At 39.0% G+C, this 18,087-nt stretch overlaps 1 protein-coding gene across 1 annotated transcript in view; it reads left to right on the top strand.

Moving 5' to 3' along the window:
* The window catches only part of NT5DC1 (5'-nucleotidase domain containing 1), a 126,182-nt gene that overhangs the window by 92,409 nt on the left and 15,686 nt on the right, over positions 1-18,087 (top strand). The window contains exons 9-10 of the mRNA XM_066547096.1: positions 15,359-15,477; positions 16,252-16,410. Of these exons, the coding sequence (XP_066403193.1) occupies positions 15,359-15,477; positions 16,252-16,410 (278 nt within the window). The remainder of the gene's footprint in view (positions 1-15,358; positions 15,478-16,251; positions 16,411-18,087) is intronic.

The raw sequence follows: 18,087 nt of genomic DNA, 5'->3' as shown, positions 1-18,087 counted from the left end.
GCTTTGTACAATTTTGTTCTATTACAGAGATAATGAATTAGAACTTGAGGACACACAATTGATCACTAACTGGCAGTGCATCATTTATAAACCTTTTGTGAAATGTGAGAGACACTGCAGTTTGCACTGATAGTGTGTGTAGCCACTACTGCAGTGACGTGGTTAAACTGGTGTAAGTTCTTCAAGTTGTGACTCTGTGGTAGTTAGACCATGTGGAAGCCAAAGAATGACTTTCCCTTGCAGGACATTCCTCTTGGCAATCCGAGCTGGGAAGCCATTCCTTTTCTTAGGAAGAGGAGTGGAGTGAGTGTGTTTTGTTCTGTTTGTTTGGGGTTGTTTTTTGAACAGGCTTTACTGGTACTTGCTTCAGAAGTGAGGCCAGATTGTCATCACATCGTTTATACAAGTTTATTTACACAAATTATGGGTTTCACTCAGGCATTTTACAGCACATCAGAAGCTGGAGGTTGAGCAGCAAAGCTCTATTTTTGTTTCTACCAGGAGGGCACCATGTTGGCTTGACTACAGCAATTTCACTATAAACCTGGAACACGGGCCAAGGGCTGGGATTTCAGCTAATGCCTGAAACTGGCCATGGGAGGTGCCTGGTTATCAGCTGAACTGGCCAGTGGAAATTGGGTTTGGTGCTCCTTCTTGAGCTCCTTTGGCTCAACCATATTAGCCAGAAGAGCTACCAGGACACAGGCTAGTTCTTTAACATTTACTCTGTTTGCCTAAGCATTGAGGATTATGCAATCTTGTGGTATATGTGGGTAGGAATTTCCACCCATCCCTTACTGCAAACCTCTATCAGTACTGCAATTGCAACCACATTTGAGTCTGGCCTAGCATTCTGTGAGATATTACACCCTGGAGAGGAAAAGATGGGCCTATCACTGCCAACCCAGAGAAAGGCTGCAGTACAAACTTCCCCTTGATTAGATATCTGAATATCCATCCATGAGAACCTAGCTACAAATGACCCATGTCACTGGAACATGTCCATGTCACTGGAACATGACCCATGAGATCCTGAACCCTAAGAAACTTACAGTGAATGCAACAGCACAAGAAAACTTCATAGGAAGATAGTCCCCATTATCTTCACTGTTGTTCATAAACAACTCCCTGTTTAATTTTTCTTTTCTAAAGAAAAATTTAAACAGTGTTTGAAGTAAGGCATCTCTTTGTTGCTGAGTATTGAGATGCATTCTTCAATGCCCATCCTTCTTTAAAAGAAAAAAAAACTTATGGTAAATATGTCAGGCCAAGGTCCTTATATGTTTGCATAGTGTTCAAAGTACTTCAGAGGATAAAAGGAACAATAAGTTATTCATCCAAAAATCAAAACAGTGAAAAACTGCAACTTGCTTCTGCATAAAGACAGCAGGGGTTGCTTCAGCTGATTACCTTTGATATTAAATAGCGTGTTTGGCACAGAGCTGATAAGAATATTACAGAAAACTAGTTCAAAGAGAGTTTAAACTGCTGCTTTCAAAAGCATGGTATCTACAATATTCCTTTTGTTAAAACTGGAAAACATGTTTAGCATATTTGCCAAGTACCCCAAAACAGAATTCTTTGTGTATAGAGAGTATATTTCCATTTTTAAAAGGAGTTACAGTAACTACTACAGTAACACTATTACAAAATCCTAGCTATTGATTACATCATGTTATATTCAAGGCCTTGAAGGATAAAACTCAAACCCCTTTTCTTTAAACTGTTGTGTAAGGATGTGATAAGAGTCACTTTCTGTCTTCTAGGAGCCCACAGGCAGACCAGATAAACAAATGTTAGAAAAACAAAAGCACTGGCTTTTTTGTTTGAGCTAAAGAACCAAGATATTGAGTGACCTCCCCTGCACTGTATCTCTGGCAGATATGTATGTTCACCTAACATATGTAATGTCCTAATCCAGAAGCAGTGAAGAAAACTGAGTTTGAATAAGGGCTCATCAGTCTTGATTGTGAAAATCCTTTTAGCTCTTTTTAAAGACTTAGCATATGGAAAAATTGACATTATTTCAATTAATTCTGCTAGATTTAATTTTTATGGTTCATTAATATGTCCTTTGTAATTTCAGGGAAGTGGACCCATGAACTTTATGTGTTCTATATTGAAATTAATCAAATTATTTGATAGTTATCCAGCAATTATTTCAAATTATTGCAAGTGATAAGCTCAATTAGTTGTTTATTTTAGAAGACAGCTGCATACCAGTGGTTCAGGCCATGTTTGTGTTTCATTTTATGAAAGAAACTTCCTTCATAGAGAAGCATGTCAAATGCCTTGAAAGACACACATGCACCATGTAATTGGGAGGTCATTAAAAGTCAACATCCACAGAAGATCCTCAGTCATAGTTCTGTGATCACCTTCTGGTGTTGTTTCTTTATTGTCTTTTATTTTAGGATGCTAGCAGAGAGTAGAACTGTAGTACAGTCTGATCTGGATTATACCAGAGAGATAAGGCAGGGAAACTGCCACACTTAGGAAGCCAAATTAATCTAAAAAATGCAGCTTCTTTTTACAGCAGAATGAACTAAGGGCCTCTCAACCCAAGCCTCTCCTGCCAGTGGGTGCCCACAGAACATAAATTACCATAACCTGAGTCTGTATTTTCAAAACCAAAGCCAAAATGCCTAAATGACCACTTTGTATTCCAGACAAAACTGTGTTCAGCAAACAGATTATCTGGCTTAAGGGAATTCTTCTCCAAGACATGAAAACATTATTAAGAGGAGATGATTCCCTTCATATTCTCTAAGAAAAACAGACAAGATGTAGTAGAAGCAAAGCAGTGAGCACTCAGACTACATTTATAGTGTGATAATAATATGTGATGCATAAAAATGCTTGGGATTCATGGAAGATTTTACACAGAATGTGGAGACCCAGTTCTGTATGGGCTCAGCTGGTTAGACCATGGTGCTAATAACACCAACGGGTTTGTTGCAGCAGTAGCAGCAGCCATTCTAAAATAATACCTCAAGTTCTCATGTTTATGTTTCCTTAGAAATGCTAAAGAGTGTGTAGCAATTTTTTAGACAGATAATTTGATTCAATACCCACAATTCTAGACTACAAGGGTGAAATTGTGGTTATGATTGTCTTTTCACCTTCATTCTATTTCCCAGCACATACAAGAGTGTCCATGTCTGGGGGGGAAGAACTAAATTGAAATTTCAAAAGACTGAAAGGAACACTAGGGAGTCAAACCATGCACAACTCAGCAGCTGTTCTGGCATTAAGAGAACACATCTTTTCATTTTATTTGTTTTGTACAATTTTATTATTAGATGGTTAAACAGATACATTTTATTTTGTCCATGGAATAATAAATGTCCCTCTGGAAAGCTTATAAATTTATGTAGATTATTACCAGACTCTACTGCTGTTTCTAAGTAGGATGTTACACCCTTGGTAGCTTATTCAAAACCTGGCTTTTTTACTTGCCAAATCTGTATCAGAGAAATGGATCATTTTAAGAAGCTATTTTTTTGTATGGAGTTGCAAGCCTCTCACTGTCGTGATTTCACCCCAGCCAGCAGCCAAGCCACTCACTCACTGCCCCACCAGCAGGATTGGAGAGATAATCAGAAGGTAAAAGGCAGAAACTCATGGGTCAAATAAAGACAGTTTAATAAGTTAAGCAGTTTAATAAGTTAACTTTTGAAAGTTAAAGCAAAAGCTGTGCACTCAGGCAAAACTAAACAATTCACAGCTTCCCATGGGCAGGCAGGTGTTCAGCCATGCCCAGGACAGCAGTGCCCCATCACACGTTACTGTGACTTGAGAAGGCAAACTCCATCACTCTGTGTTTCCCTTCATTCTTCCTCCCCTCACTTTATCTACTGGGCATGATGTCAAATGGTCTGGAATATCCCTTTGGTCAGTTGGGGTCCTGTCCCAACTGTGTCTCCTCCCAAACTCCTATGGCACCTCCAACTTTCCTTGCCAGCATGGAAGTACTAAAAGCAGAAAAGGCCTTGACTCTGTGTAAGCTCAGCAGTAACAAAAATATTTTATTTTGTTACTGTGCTCAGCACAAATCCAAAACACGGCCCCCATACCAGCCACTTGGAAGAAAATTAACCCTCCCCCAGTGACACCCACCAGGTTCCTTGAAACAAAAATTGACTCAGAATTACATTTTAAGGGTACTGCCATACGTCAAAAATCAAAGGTCTGTTTTGAAACAATGAAGTACCAGGAATAGATACAGAAACCAGTGTGTAGAAACTGCTCTGGCTGTCCACCATATATCCTCAGCCACCTCCCACTGCAGGAAGTGAAGGGCCAGCAGTCCTGGTCCATGGAGGGCTTTGCACATGCCCTAAACAGCAGTGCCTGCAGTGCACACTGACCCAGAGCTGTGTTTCCTGTTGCAGAGCCTTCACGCTGTTTCTGCACCTGAATCCCAGCTGAGGTGTGCTCATTGCTAATTACAGACCTGCAGTGCTGATCAAGAGCCCCAAGGAACCCAAAGGTCATGCAGAAGTGGCACAGACCCTATGGAACATGAGGTGCCCAAGGGATGGATCAGTAGTAAAAATTTGTAAACTTTGCTGGTCCACTAACATTTAGTGCAAACCTGTGAGAAATAATTTCACGTTCTAGTACTTAAAATGATGTCAAAATCCAAACAGAATTCCTGGAAGGAAGAAAAATTACCTGTGAAATGGGGGACTTACCAGTATGACTTCGCAGGGCAAAAAACATTCTTTGACATATATAACATGTGCATAAACAATACATTATAGAAGTAAGGAGTTTTTTTCTCTGTGTAATTTTTTTCGTCAGTAGAATTCAAAAGAATAGATGAGTAGACGGAGAACCTCCTAAAGAGTTACCTTGTGATTTGATTCGGAACCAATTTGGAAATTTAAATCCAGGCAGTTTGTAGTAAAGCAAAAATAAAATTGTGTATGGTACATTCCTGGCAAAGCAAGAGCTGGCAATGGATGCAGAAAGCTTCCCTTCAGCATAGTTTCCATGAATCTGTATGTGCTGGTTTTGATTAAGGAGCTTTAGAGTTCTCTTGTGTGTTCTCCAAAATGTCAGGCTTTTATTAAGGTTAGTCTTTAGAATTGCTTTTTGCAGAAAGCACATTTTGCTTTTTTGATCTGCTATTGGAAGCAAGTGGTGAAAAGAGCCCTAGAAATTAGCTGAGAACATGTAGAGGAGTCATAATCAAAGCCTGGGCTGAGATCTGCTTCAGTTTAATATGACAGCTGATCTCTGCCTCAATTTCCCAGTTTCTTAATAGGGCAGCTTACCCAATGTTTATGAAGCAACCAGGAACCACAAAGTGGCAAGTGGCAGAGATCTGCAGCAAACAGCAGATGTGGATTTATCACATGAGGTAAATATCGAGTGTGTAGAGAGTCACCTTGTTCAGGAGCAGCTCTGCTTCTCCCACCAAGTACAGGGAAATAATAGGTCAGAAAATACAAAAATGGACATTCCTTGGCTGGTAAGCAATCATGGAACACTGCGTTCTTTAGGTGAGCCTAAGTCCTCCATAGTTAATGTTCCAAAAGGAATTAATTCTTGCAACCTGAAAGCTCAAAACCAAAAGTGATGTACCATCTTCTTCCTCACTGTCTTTGTTCTTCAATCTGTCTTTATTATTCACATTAGGCTCCAGATGTCCTAACTTCAATATGTATGCTGCATGTTTTGTTAGGTAGAGTTAGCGACCCCAGGACTTTTTCTCTTCATTAGCAAACATGTTCATTCTATCTTGATTCTTATCTGCTGTGAAACCACTTCATATATTATTACTGTCCACAGATTCTAGGTGCCTCTGTGATACTGCCAGACTAAGGTTGAATGCTCCAAGATTATTATTTTTTCTGGAATACTAGTAGCAAGAGATTTTTATCTGTGAAATTCCTGCATAGAGAGATCTGGCACAATGCCCTTGGTTCTGAGAAACAAGATAAAGCACATTTTCATATAAATGCCCAAGTGGTTTTGCAAACCACACAAAATGCACAGATAAGGAACTGGAAAGGTAATCATAGATTGGTTTGGGTTAGAAGGGGACCTTGAGGATCATCTAGTTCCAACCTTCCTCCTAATGGACACGTTCAGGTAGACCAGGTTACTCCAAGCCCCGTACAACATGGCCTTGAATACCTCCAGGGAAGGGGCATTCACAACTTCCCCAGGAAACCTGTTCCACTGCATCACCATCCTGACCGTAAAGATTTTTTTCTAATATCTAATCTAAAGCTACTCTCAATTTAAACCCATTTCCCATTGTCCTGTCTCTACATGTCCTTGTAAATATTCTTGTCCCATCTTTCCTGTAAGTTCCCTTCAAGGCCCCAGTTAGGTCACCCCCAAAGCTTTCTCTTCTCCAGGCTGAACAATCACAGTTCTCTCAGCCTTTCCTCATAGAAGAGGTGCTCCATCCCCCTGATCAATTTTGTCTCCTTCCTCTGACTCAGTCCAGTAGGTCTGTGTCCTTCCTGTGCTGAAGATCCCAGAGCTGGATGCTGTATTCCAAGTGAAGTCTCAGGAGAGAAGGATATTGCAGGGGAATCCTGTCAAAGGCCTTGCAGGAGTCCAGATAAATGACATTTGTAGCTTTCCCCTTATCCACTGTTGTGGTTATTCCATTACAGAGTCACTAGGCTGGTGAGACAGAATTTTCTCTTGGTGAAGCCATGCTGGCTACCTGGACTCTCCTCCCTGTCTTCCGTGTGCCTTAGGAAGTGTCTAAGGAATCATTTATCTTTTACTTCTTCAGAAGACTCATTACTACAAATCTTTTCACCTTAGTCTTCCCTGCAAAGGATAACTAAATATACTTTGCCAGAAAGGAATAGTTCCCAGTTTTACTTGCCATCTCCAGCCCAGTCACATTGTTCTGAGATTACAGTGACTGTTTCACATGTAAGAACTCTTCCTGTTTGCTAGAACATTAATTTCCTAACATTTTTCATTTTGTTTATTAAATACGAAGTTGTTCTGAATCTCAACAGATATAGGAACAAGGTTTTGTGTTGATTTTCATTATGGTGTCACCTGACACACCTGGCTCCTTAGCAGACCTTCTTAAATCTCTGCCAGTTTTTCTTACCCTGTCATATTCTTTGTCCCTCCTTTGAATTCATTTATGACTGTGATCCACAGGGCCATGAAATTGTCCCCAGACCTCAAGAGTGAATTTGTTGTCATATCTCTGCCTTCCATCACATACTCACACCTTCTCCTTACCTTCTTTTGTAATGTTTTTATCTAGAAGGAATAGTAATAATATAAAATGCAGTAGAGACTGTAATAAAATCATCCTTATTGCAAAAAAAAATTGCAAAATCACCATTGGGATTCATTGATGATACATGAACAGAGATATGACTCCAAGGGGAGAATCTAAAGTGAGTGTTAGGTGCCTCTTTCAGTGCCTCTTGAACGATTTCTAAAGCACAGGGAAACAAAATATAAGGCAGAAAATACATCAGAAAAAAAGTGTATTTGCTGCTGAACAAAACCACCCAGGGTTTGTGGGTATGTTTCATATTTTTTCATATCTATGATTTTAAACTATTAGTGGCAGTTACTATATTTTCTGGGAGAAAATGGTCCTTAACTATGTAATGCTATTGTATTCTAATTAAATATTTTTTCTTTGATTGTTACTTGAGATGCCAAGTATTATGACAACCTAAAAAGCTACTCCCTATTTAACACATATGTGAAGCAATGCTGAGGTAGTGACTTCCCTGACAGGGATATTCAAATGGGTTTAATATCATTATGATTTTTACATGTGTAATGAAATGTTTCTCTGCTACCATGAGAGAAAAAGAATTCTTGGATCAACAGAAGCCACAACCCCTCTCTCAGTAGTCTTAGGTGTTATCTTTTATTTCCAGAGGGAAAAAAAGATTAAGACATCCAGTTTTTCTTAGAAATACTGGGTTTGGGTGGGGTTCTTATTTTTAATTACTAAAGCTCAGCAAGGCTTTATTATCCACTATCTGCAGCTATACTTGTACAGTTACTAACAAGCAGAGAGCTGTGTGGGTTTATTTGTTTATTTATTTTTAATTCCCAAATTATTTTTCTGCATTTCAAATCTTAAATCTTAAGTTAGTCCTTAAAGGTTGATATAAAACTGCCCCCCTTCAGAGGCAGCCAATATTTGGAGCTGGAACTTCAGACAGAATAAATCAATAAAATTAAAGTGGGGATTTGAGACAGGAATAAGAGAGGAAAAAAGAATGGATCTACTTATGAATGATAAATCAACCTAGTTGTATAAATAGTTTTCATATAAAAGTTAATGAAAAAGTCTATTGTGTATTCCAGGTAAATCAGTGTGGTAACAATGCATGCTCATGTCTCCTATGCAATCATTATTCCCTTTGAAATAACATATTTTAGGGATCTGAAAAAATGAAAAGCTAAGGACCCTTGCATCAGGGTCCCTATATCGGTTTGTAGGGATACATTTCTTTAGGATCAAATTGTCTATTCCAGTTTTCATATATATTTTATACCTGAAGTATTAAGATGTAGGGATAAAAGTTCTTAGTTTTTCTGTAACTGAGGATTAAAGAACTTTTGTTCTCTTCTTGGTCCCCGGTGTTGTGTTTGTTTTTTTTTTAAGTCTAAGGCCAAGGTAAATGATGGCAGGGAGTTTTTCCCCATTACACTTCAGTGTCAGTTTTCAGTGGGGAAAAGTATGGTCTAAGAGATTTCAATATGCCTTATTTCAGGAGGTATTACTAGAGAGACTTAAACAGTTCAATAAATGGGAAGGCTGCACAGTGTAAAGAAGATGCTTTGTGTGTCTCATTTTGATTTTAATTGAGAAATTGGGACATTTTTCTGAAGTGACAGGTTAGGTCAGAACTGTCTGATGGCCCTCATCTCATCTCTTCTGTTTCCCTCCGTGTTCTGCTTCTACCTCATGTACTCCCTGGTAAGACCAGCTATGGCCAGGTGCTTGAACTGACCTGTATATTCCTGGAATGTTTATATCAGGGTTTTTTTCCCTCAATTACCTACCTTTCCTAATTTACTTTTATTGGAAATGCTTTCTGGAAAAGCCTGTATCTCTCCATGATTATATAGGGATCTCTAGGAAGACTATAGTACTAATTTTAACATGGTTATTTTTCTGAATATTGGAAGTTCCTCATTTATAAGGCTCTGGATCTTTTTACAAAACTTGAGATTCAGAAGAAAACTGCTCTAGAGAGGGAATTTATTTATTTTCCTACCATTTTGTACCTTTCCAAGATCCCAATTTAAAAAAACAAGAGAATAAGAAAACCCTTACAAAATATGTGCAGTGAAGAAGTGAAATTATATAATGTCCACCTTACCCTTGCAGAGTATAAGTTTTCTTTTCTATAATTGCAATTAAATAAAATTACAGAAAACTGTTGCCAAATTTGCATATGAACTACAATTAAAAATGAACTTGTAGGAGAGTCATTTTCCAAAAAGGGATTTTTCTTTTCTGAGAAAAAAAGATGGCCTTGCTTGTATCAGTGTTTCAAAGAGAAAGGCTTTGTTAGCCACACTGTTCCTGGGAAGGCAGAAAATTAATGCTTTGACAGTTTTGAAAACAAATTACTTAATCTGTAGGGAGCTGTTATTTTCAGTTCTTGTAGCACAGCAATCAAAACCTTCAGGAGAAACTTGTTTGCTGATTCTTCTCCAAAGGAACTACTGATTTTCTTATAAACAAGTAAAATTTCAGAGGAACTTACTTGCTGACGTCTCTAAAGGAACTACTGATTTTCTTGGAAACAAGTAAAACTTCAATATCATCTCTAGTAGCCTGTTACTTGGCACAATTTAAGCAGTAAGGCAGATTTTAATGAAACTGTAAAAGGTTTTGGTAAAACTAAAAAAATATTTTTTTTTTAATTTGTGCTTAGAGGATTCTGTGGTTTTTATATATGCCCAGGGCAATTTGAGAATACACAAATATAAAATGCACAAATATAAATACACAAAGTACAAATATTTTTTACTTTGGTTTTACTAGGCCTTGCAAAATAGCGGAAGGACAGAAGTCCTTCCTGAGAAAAGCAATTGTTGGTAATGTGATAAACAGTACTTGAATTATTATGAAATAGTTTATTTTTTTCCACAGGGTGGTATCTGTATTTTTTCCTCAGCTTTATCTGTGGTGTTCTTCGAGAGAAGAGCCAGTTTTTAGTAGTACTGTTATTTAGTCCTCCATATGACCAAACACACTCATGTTGGGATTGCTAAGCAAAAGAAAGATGTATCACTGCCTATGTCAATTTTAAAATCATGTTCCAGTTTTCAAAACTGAATTTTTACTTTAATTAGTTCAGCCTCCATCTCACCAACCACAAGCCACCTCAAAAAAGGCAGAATGTTTCAAAGGCAAGAAGGGGAGGTGATCTTCAGGCTGTTTCTGGGGTGGGGGGGAAACAAAAAACCCCACAACAAAACAGATTGGACATCCAAGAATGGAGATGGCTGAAATCACCAGTCACTTTGGGAAGCCTTAACCTTTCCTTTCAGCACATCAAGTTAAGGGAATATTTTTTTCTTTATCATGTCCCTGCAGTCAGACAGGGGAGGCACGTGCTGGTGCACAGGCAGATGGATTTCACAGCTGCTTCCAGGGCACAGAAGTAATTCAGGGATGGCAAAACACACACTAATACCTGAGTGAATCATGGAAACCACACAGCAAAGTTGATTGGTCTATACACAGGTGGGTGATACCCTCAGAAGGGTGCCCACAGGGTATGAAGTTTTACACCCAGGAATCTTGTAAGTGCTTGCTTTCTTCATGGAGAACATGCCCACAGGGAAACTCTACAACTTATGTCATCCCAACTTGTTATACCTTTACAACTGGAAAAACCCACCTGTGCAGGTCCCTTTGTCCTTGTAAAATGATGCACTTTCCTGCTCTGATTTCCCTTTTGGAAAGGAGTTTGTCTTTCTTAAGTGAGCTCAAAATGCTCTCCAGAATCAGACTGTGTTTGCAAGCCTGGAACATAACCCATCTTTTTTAGTAATGCCCTCAGGGTTTGAAATGGCATTGTTTTGAATTGCAGAGAGGCGTATCAGTGTGATAGTTGTGGACCATTGAATGGATTTGTTTTACAGTAACCCCCATGCTGGTAAGCAGAGCTTCAGCATGCAGAACACATGAGCCCGTCTGCATGAGATGCCTGCAGGCAGAGAGAGCCCACTGGAGCTGCCCATGGGCAAGAAGAGGCAGGAGCAGCTACAGGCACGAGCAGCTACATAATTGTCACACATTTTTCATACTACTGCACAGCTCAAAGGGGAAAAAAATAACCCTAATAGACAGTCTAACTAGGTCTGTGTGGAAAGGGATTAAAGGCTGTCCAGAGAAAGGCAGAAGGAGGGGATGTAGTGGAGCTGTATGTACAGCACACTTTCGGCTGGCAGGACCTCTGGACACTTGGAATTGCTTTCTTGCCCTGGTGTCTGCCCAGTCAGGTTGATGTGAGCTGTCCTCAGGCTCTTTGGTGGGTCCTGGCCCCAGTGTGCAGCCGGAGGAGCAGCACGGGGTGGTTCCTCAGGGGTGGTGAGCTGAAGAAAATTACCCGGGGTGTAGGTGTGGCTCAGTATAGGTGAATAAGTGTTGAAGCATAAATTTGCCCTCACCTCAGCTTCTCTCTTAACTTCATGCTTCCCAACCAAGCCTGTCCCATGGCCTGGGGTCTAACAGTGTAAACACCAGTCAGGCTGGGGATAGATCCCCAGGTTCAGAGCCTTTCCATCTCAGCAGGTATAACCCATAAGAGGACACAGAGCAGATGGCACTAAGCAAGCTGTGCAAAGTCTTTCCCAAAAAGTGACTCTTTGCCAAAGTAAATTACCATCAGTTGTCATTTAAATGAGAATAAGCTTCACTGATTACTTTTTGCATAATCATTCAGAATGAAACCAGATGTTCCTCAGGCCATGCTTTAAAGCTGCAATGCACATTTAGAGATAGGCAAGAAAATTCTCACAAGAAAAAGGATATTGAGTCTTGTTAGTGAATTGGTTTATCTGAAAAAAACTTATCTTTTATTGGTGATGAAAGTATATTTCTGAATCAGAAGCCATTTCCCAGCTGTTAGACAAAGCTATATGGAAATTGCCATCCCAGCAATGTTAATATTGCCCCAGCATGAGTCAAGCTTTCGTTTGTTTTTAAAAAGGAACAGTAACTTCCCTTCAGGAAGACTGCTCTGAATCACAGTTAGGTTTGGGCAAGTGTTTTAACAGAACGATTTTCTGGGTTTAATTATTTTAATTTTACTTGCTTAGTACCTTTACATTTCTTGATGTGGCACATTTTCAGTCTACAGCCAGGAATCTGGTTTGCAGTGTTGTATGAGGCTTCAGAAGGAAGCAGATCACTCTATCTAAATCATCAGAGAAATTCTTTTTGGTTATCCAGTCTGTTTGAAATTGTCAGGGCATCTCCTTTTCCTCCTAGCTTATAAGACCTAAAACATCCCCACTTATGTATGCTTCTTCCTGCTGAAAGAATATTTATAGCATTTCTGACCTTTGAATGAACTTTGAAGAATCAATAACAGCAAAGTGGAAAGCAGGTCAGCAGCAGTTTTCTTCTTGACTGAGTGTAGCCAGTATTCAGCTTGGAATATCCAACATATATTAGGAACTACCATAAACATTTAAGCAACATTTTTGCAGGAAATTTGCAGACTTCTGTAGTGCTGTCATGTTGCTACCTTCCAAAGGTTACAAGGCCAGAGCCATTGGTGTCATTCATGGGTTTTTAAGTTGTTGTGTATTAATTTTTTACATGGCAGAACTTCTACAAAAAGCCTTGAAAGGTGGTGCTGAAGAATAATTTTCTTAGCTCTATTTTGCTAGTGGAGAAATGTAAGTGAATTAGAAACTTTTTGTTAATGACTTATCACAACTGAAACACCATTCATTTCCTTCCACTTCAGATTAGAGTAATAAAATGGACAGAGTCACCCCTCAATGTGTGAGCACAAGCAGCCATATGAGATGGTTCAAGACAAGATTTATCCATTCAGAGTTGTTATCCCTATGACCCTACAACTCAGATAATTTAAAGGACCTTTCCTAATTCCTCAAATTTATGAAGTTCCTTCTAAAATCAAAGTGTTCCCATAATGAACTAGACATCTCAGTGCTGTTTCCTGCCTCCTTCTAAAGGGGAAATTAATTTCCCTTTATTTCATTGCCTAAAAGCAAAGTTTCTCACTTAATTAAATCCTTTCCTTGTCCAGAGCTGGCACCCCAGAAAATTCCTGGTGCACCGTCTTTTGCCTACCACAGGTTCCTGGCCAACTAGTTCAGATTGTTACTGTGCATTAGAAGCCTAAATTCCAAATGCCTTGAGTTAATTGAGATGAATCCCATTGCTAGGGGTGACAGTAATAGCTCTCACTGAGCAAGAGGTCTTCTGCCTTGTAATTAGAGTGAATTTTTGCAGCCAGGACTTCCCCTCATGCCATTCCATTGCTAGAGGTAGCAAGTAGGATTTTGCTTTTTACTGGAGCTTCTGAAACTGCTGTAATACATAGGGCTTCTGTTTGCAAATACAATGTCATTATTCAGAAAATACTTCATAAAAGCTTAAATTTTCTCCATTATGTTCCTGATTAACTGAAATGGAAAGGCAATGATAGCTATACAAATCTTCAAAAATTTCAAAAAACTTTATAACATCTCAAAAGAGTTGTTTTCATAAGTTTCTTTTTCTATGTCCATGTCATTTGAAGATTGTGTCTACTTGTTCAGCCAACCATCCAAATATGTCTAAAAATACCAGGAATTTAAAATAAATTTACTGTTATGACAACTTCTGTTTGTTCAGAAGTTGTTTGATCAAAGGTTTTAATAGTCAGGAAATTAAGATTTTTTTAACGGATGCTATCATATTTATTGTTATTGTAATTAGTGTTACATTCCTAAAGAAGAACAAAGGAAAACATTTCCACACAAGTTCTACATGAATTGTTAATGTCAACTTGAATTTCCTTGTTTTTTCCTAGTTTATAAAACAGCCTTAATATAGAATCATTTTGTCTCAATTTCTTCAAATTTGTACATTCATAATATTAAAGAATGGATTCATTCCTCTCTCCACATACCCATTTCCCTCTTTTTGTTTATTTTTTAATTTCTTTCAAAGATCAATTTATTTCTCCATATACATCTTCAGTGCTCTTAAAACATAAAGCTGTCTTAGCATTTCACTGTTCTCCAAAATTTGCATTTCAGCTTTCAGCAGTCTCTAACCAAGTGGAAGTTGCTCTTCTCCTCTTATTCCTAACACATTTTAAGTGCTTTGAAAAATTCTCTAAAGCAAGAGAAAAACTGAAGTTCTGATGTTACATCTAAGTCAGATCTAAGTACTGTATTGGTTTCTAACTTTTCTGTCTCTAGCATAAAATTAAGACATGGTTGAGACTAAATAGCAAAATCAACCTTTTGTTTCACCAGTTCAATAGACAAAAGATATTCATATTAATACTTCTGATGAAATTGTAGTTTATCAGTTCATTGAGACTGCTATTTTGGCTCCAGCAAGAAGCTAAAGTTCATCTGGCAATAACACAGGGATTTGAAAAAGCAACAAGGTTACGTGGACACTGGGACAGATCCATGCTTTGAAACCAGCCAGAGACAAAGCCTATGGCAGAGCTGGGTGATGACCAGGGAGTTTCAGTTTCTACTGAATTGTCTAATTTGCTGACACTGCCAGAGTGGGTACATGTCAATTTGGGTTATACCACCATCAGCAACATTGGGGTTGTTGTACGCTCATCATTTGCCCACTCATCATTTCTTCAAAACTGTATGATAACTGGAACTGCTCATTGTTTGTGCTGATCTAAGGCTGGTGAATGCCCTTAGGAGCTACTTCAGTCTGTTTTGTTGGGTGTATGTCAGTGCTTAAAAACTGTGGGTCATTTTTATGCATGGCAAGGTACATGCTGTCTCTTACAGTTTGTTTTATCTCATGGTTTCACTTTCATCTGTGGCAGCTCCATCAGTCTGGTCTGTGTGGCCTCCTGCCTTCGCTGCTGCAGTGTTTGGGTGGCAAAGTCCATGAATTTAAGTCCTTAGGTCTTCTTCTGTAGTCAGTGCACACAAGGCTCAGCTGCTTCTTTTCTCACAAATGTCCGCCTGCCCCCAGCTACCAAACACCTTGACTGAATCCACAGTCAGTACCAGAACTCCAGCCAGACACTGGAGCTGGTTTAATGTCAAAATAGACCAGCTGTGCACAGGCAGCTTCTCACACATCTCACAAGTACAGGAGGATGGGCTGGTCTCACTAACAGCATGCAATTTGGCTTGGTGATTTCAGAAAATGATGAGGAGCAGGAGGCTCTGCTGTCACTGGACAAGCCTGGTTGGTATTCCCAAGGTAATGCTATCCAGCTTTATGATCTCCTGAAGAAGATGACTGGCAAGTTGGATCCCAAGGTATGTTACAAGTGAGAGTAAATCTTTCTGAAAATACCCTGTTTCACTCAAGAATTCACCAGACAAACTTTCACTATAGTTATTGATGTGATTGGTTCTGCAGCCCAGAACTGCAAGTAGCATATTTGTCTTCTTATCGGTAGAATATGTAAACTTTCTGTATGCAGGGTAAACATTTCAGCAGCTTTGGGAAGAATCAGGTTGTAATCAGGAAATACCCCTGAGGAAATAGATCATAAAGATTAAAAGACAGCATCAGTAAAAATGAGGAGTACGTTAAGTACAGGTCTGGATAGGTGAAAATGCCACTAAAGATGGTGTAACAACATTTTTCATAATGAATAAATTCCTCCCTGGACACAGAAGAGTTTTGAGTCACCAAGAAGAATGTTCTTTCTTGTTTCCAGTGTTGTCTAAAACTTGTTCCAATTCAGTGTATTTTTTGGTAATCTTTCTATGGCTTCCCATCAGGCTATTTCTGTCAACCAAAAAGCTCACACTTCCTTTTGCTGGTCCCAGTTAGGCTTCCTTTTCCAATGCCCCTGGAGAGTGAGAGCAAGGAGGGTGTGTGGGGCCAGCCTTTCCCTTATGGAGCTGGTTGAAGATAAAGCCCCAAACTTGACATTAATAGGATCTCTGCATGTCTTGACCAAGTGTAAACATGGAGGAATTTTTATTAGGTCATTTGAAGGCTCTTTTTCTCTCTCTGTGAATACAGTTTACTTGTGTTTTCCTCATATACAATGAACTTCTAATTTGCTTCTTCCCTCACAGGTTGTTTATTTTGGTGACAGTATGCACTCAGATATTTTCCCAGCTCGTCACTATAGCAACTGGGAAACTGTCTTCATCTTAGAGGAGCTTCTAGGGGACAAAGGTATAGTGCCTGCAAAGGCTGAATCTGAGCCATTGGAGAAGAAAGGAAAATATGAGGTAAGGGTTCCTGCAGATGTTTCCTGGAACAGAATAAAGTAAATTACAAAAAAGCCTCATGTCACCTGCACTAGGAATCAACCTGCTTGTCTTACCATGGTGCTGGCAGCATCAGCATCCCCCACAGATGTGTCCTTCTTGTCTTACCAGGAGGATGCTGTTCTGTCCCAGCTCAGCAATGCATGGGTGACAAGGCACCTCTACCTGGAGCTAAACCATGGATCTCAGAAAAGGGGCTGTGTGTGCTCTCCCTTAGCAAGAACCTTTTTAGTAACAAGATCCCTCCATCCCAAAAGGAAAAATTCCAAGCCTAGTTATCACAAGTCCAGTGCCTGAACTCTGCTGAGTTCATGGCATTTCCCTGTGTGTTGTGGCCAACTGTAAACACAGAGGAATTTTTATTACATTGTTTTGAAGGTTGCTTTCTGTCTATGTGAAATATGGTTTGCTTGTGCTTTCCTTATATACAAATAACTTTTAATTTGCTGCTTCCCTCACAGGTTGTTATTTTGGTGACAGCTGTTGTCAGATAAGAGGGGTGGCTTCAAAATCCAGCCCAGTGAAGACTTACTGATAGTTACCTCAGATAAATAATATGATTTTCAGGTTGATCACTGCTGGGAAGCAGGGCCTTAGCACTGCTGTCACCCTTTAATTTTCCCACAGAAGGTGGAAGGTTACTATGGTTTATCCTTTCCTCTGCTCCCAAAGAGCAAAGTAGGTAGAAAACAGCACTGAGATGGGTGATGAGGCAGCACTGTACCTCCAGCATGTCCCATGTAGGTAGGAACTACAGCAAGGCTTCACTCTCCATTTGGAGTGTCTCCTCATTTCATATGCTACTAAATAAATAGGTCATTTTCTTCTAACTGCAGAAAAATACAGATGCTTTTCACACTTTTCTTTGTAACGCACTAAACTTTATTTTTCTTTTAAAATAATTACTCTTTGTGATTAAAAGTTGACTTACCAATAGAAAAGATCTGGGAGGTGCATTTATACTTGGTGTGTTTTTAATCCAAGTGTTATAAAAGCTCCTGGTTTTAATGTAGAAAAGGGTCTCTTCAATAGGACTAAAACAATATAGATGTGATATCTTTATCTTATTTTTTTAATAGACATATCTCATATTTTCCCCCACTACCTGATTTCCAAACTGTAGTCAGACAAAGACATTTCAGTCACTGAAATAAGGAAATGTAATCATTAATGTTTAGGCCTTTTCCTGGGTTGTAAATAAACAAAAATGAAGTCAAAAAAATTCAATATCCTATCAAGAGAATGTATTTCTCAGTAGGAAGGGGAGGTGGGGGAGGAAGAGCTAGTAACACATACAGGTTAATACAATTTGATTTAAATAATTAATGCTTTAAAAATAACTCAAATCCTCCATAAATTTGTTCATTCTCTAACTGGAGATTCTGCTGCATTGCTGCATAAAATTTAAAGTTTGGGGGATTTGTTCAACACGGTTTCTTAAGCATGTTCAATATATGCTTTTGAAGCATACATTGTTAAACAGAGAGACAGAAGGTGGTTCTTTTCCTGGAAGTACAAAGAGTAATGGATTGGTTTATTTCTGAGCCCACAATGATGATTCGGTTTTCCCTTGTTGCGACATCTCTCCTCACAAGATCCGTCTTCTCTATCGCAGCAGTTGTCAAGCAGCAAATTGAG

Source organism: Molothrus aeneus, chromosome 3, assembly GCF_037042795.1.
Source record: "Molothrus aeneus isolate 106 chromosome 3, BPBGC_Maene_1.0, whole genome shotgun sequence".
In the NCBI taxonomy this organism is placed as follows: domain Eukaryota; kingdom Metazoa; phylum Chordata; class Aves; order Passeriformes; family Icteridae; genus Molothrus; species Molothrus aeneus.
Note: the sequence above shows the minus strand (reverse complement) of the source record. Positions and strands in the feature narration are given on the sequence as shown.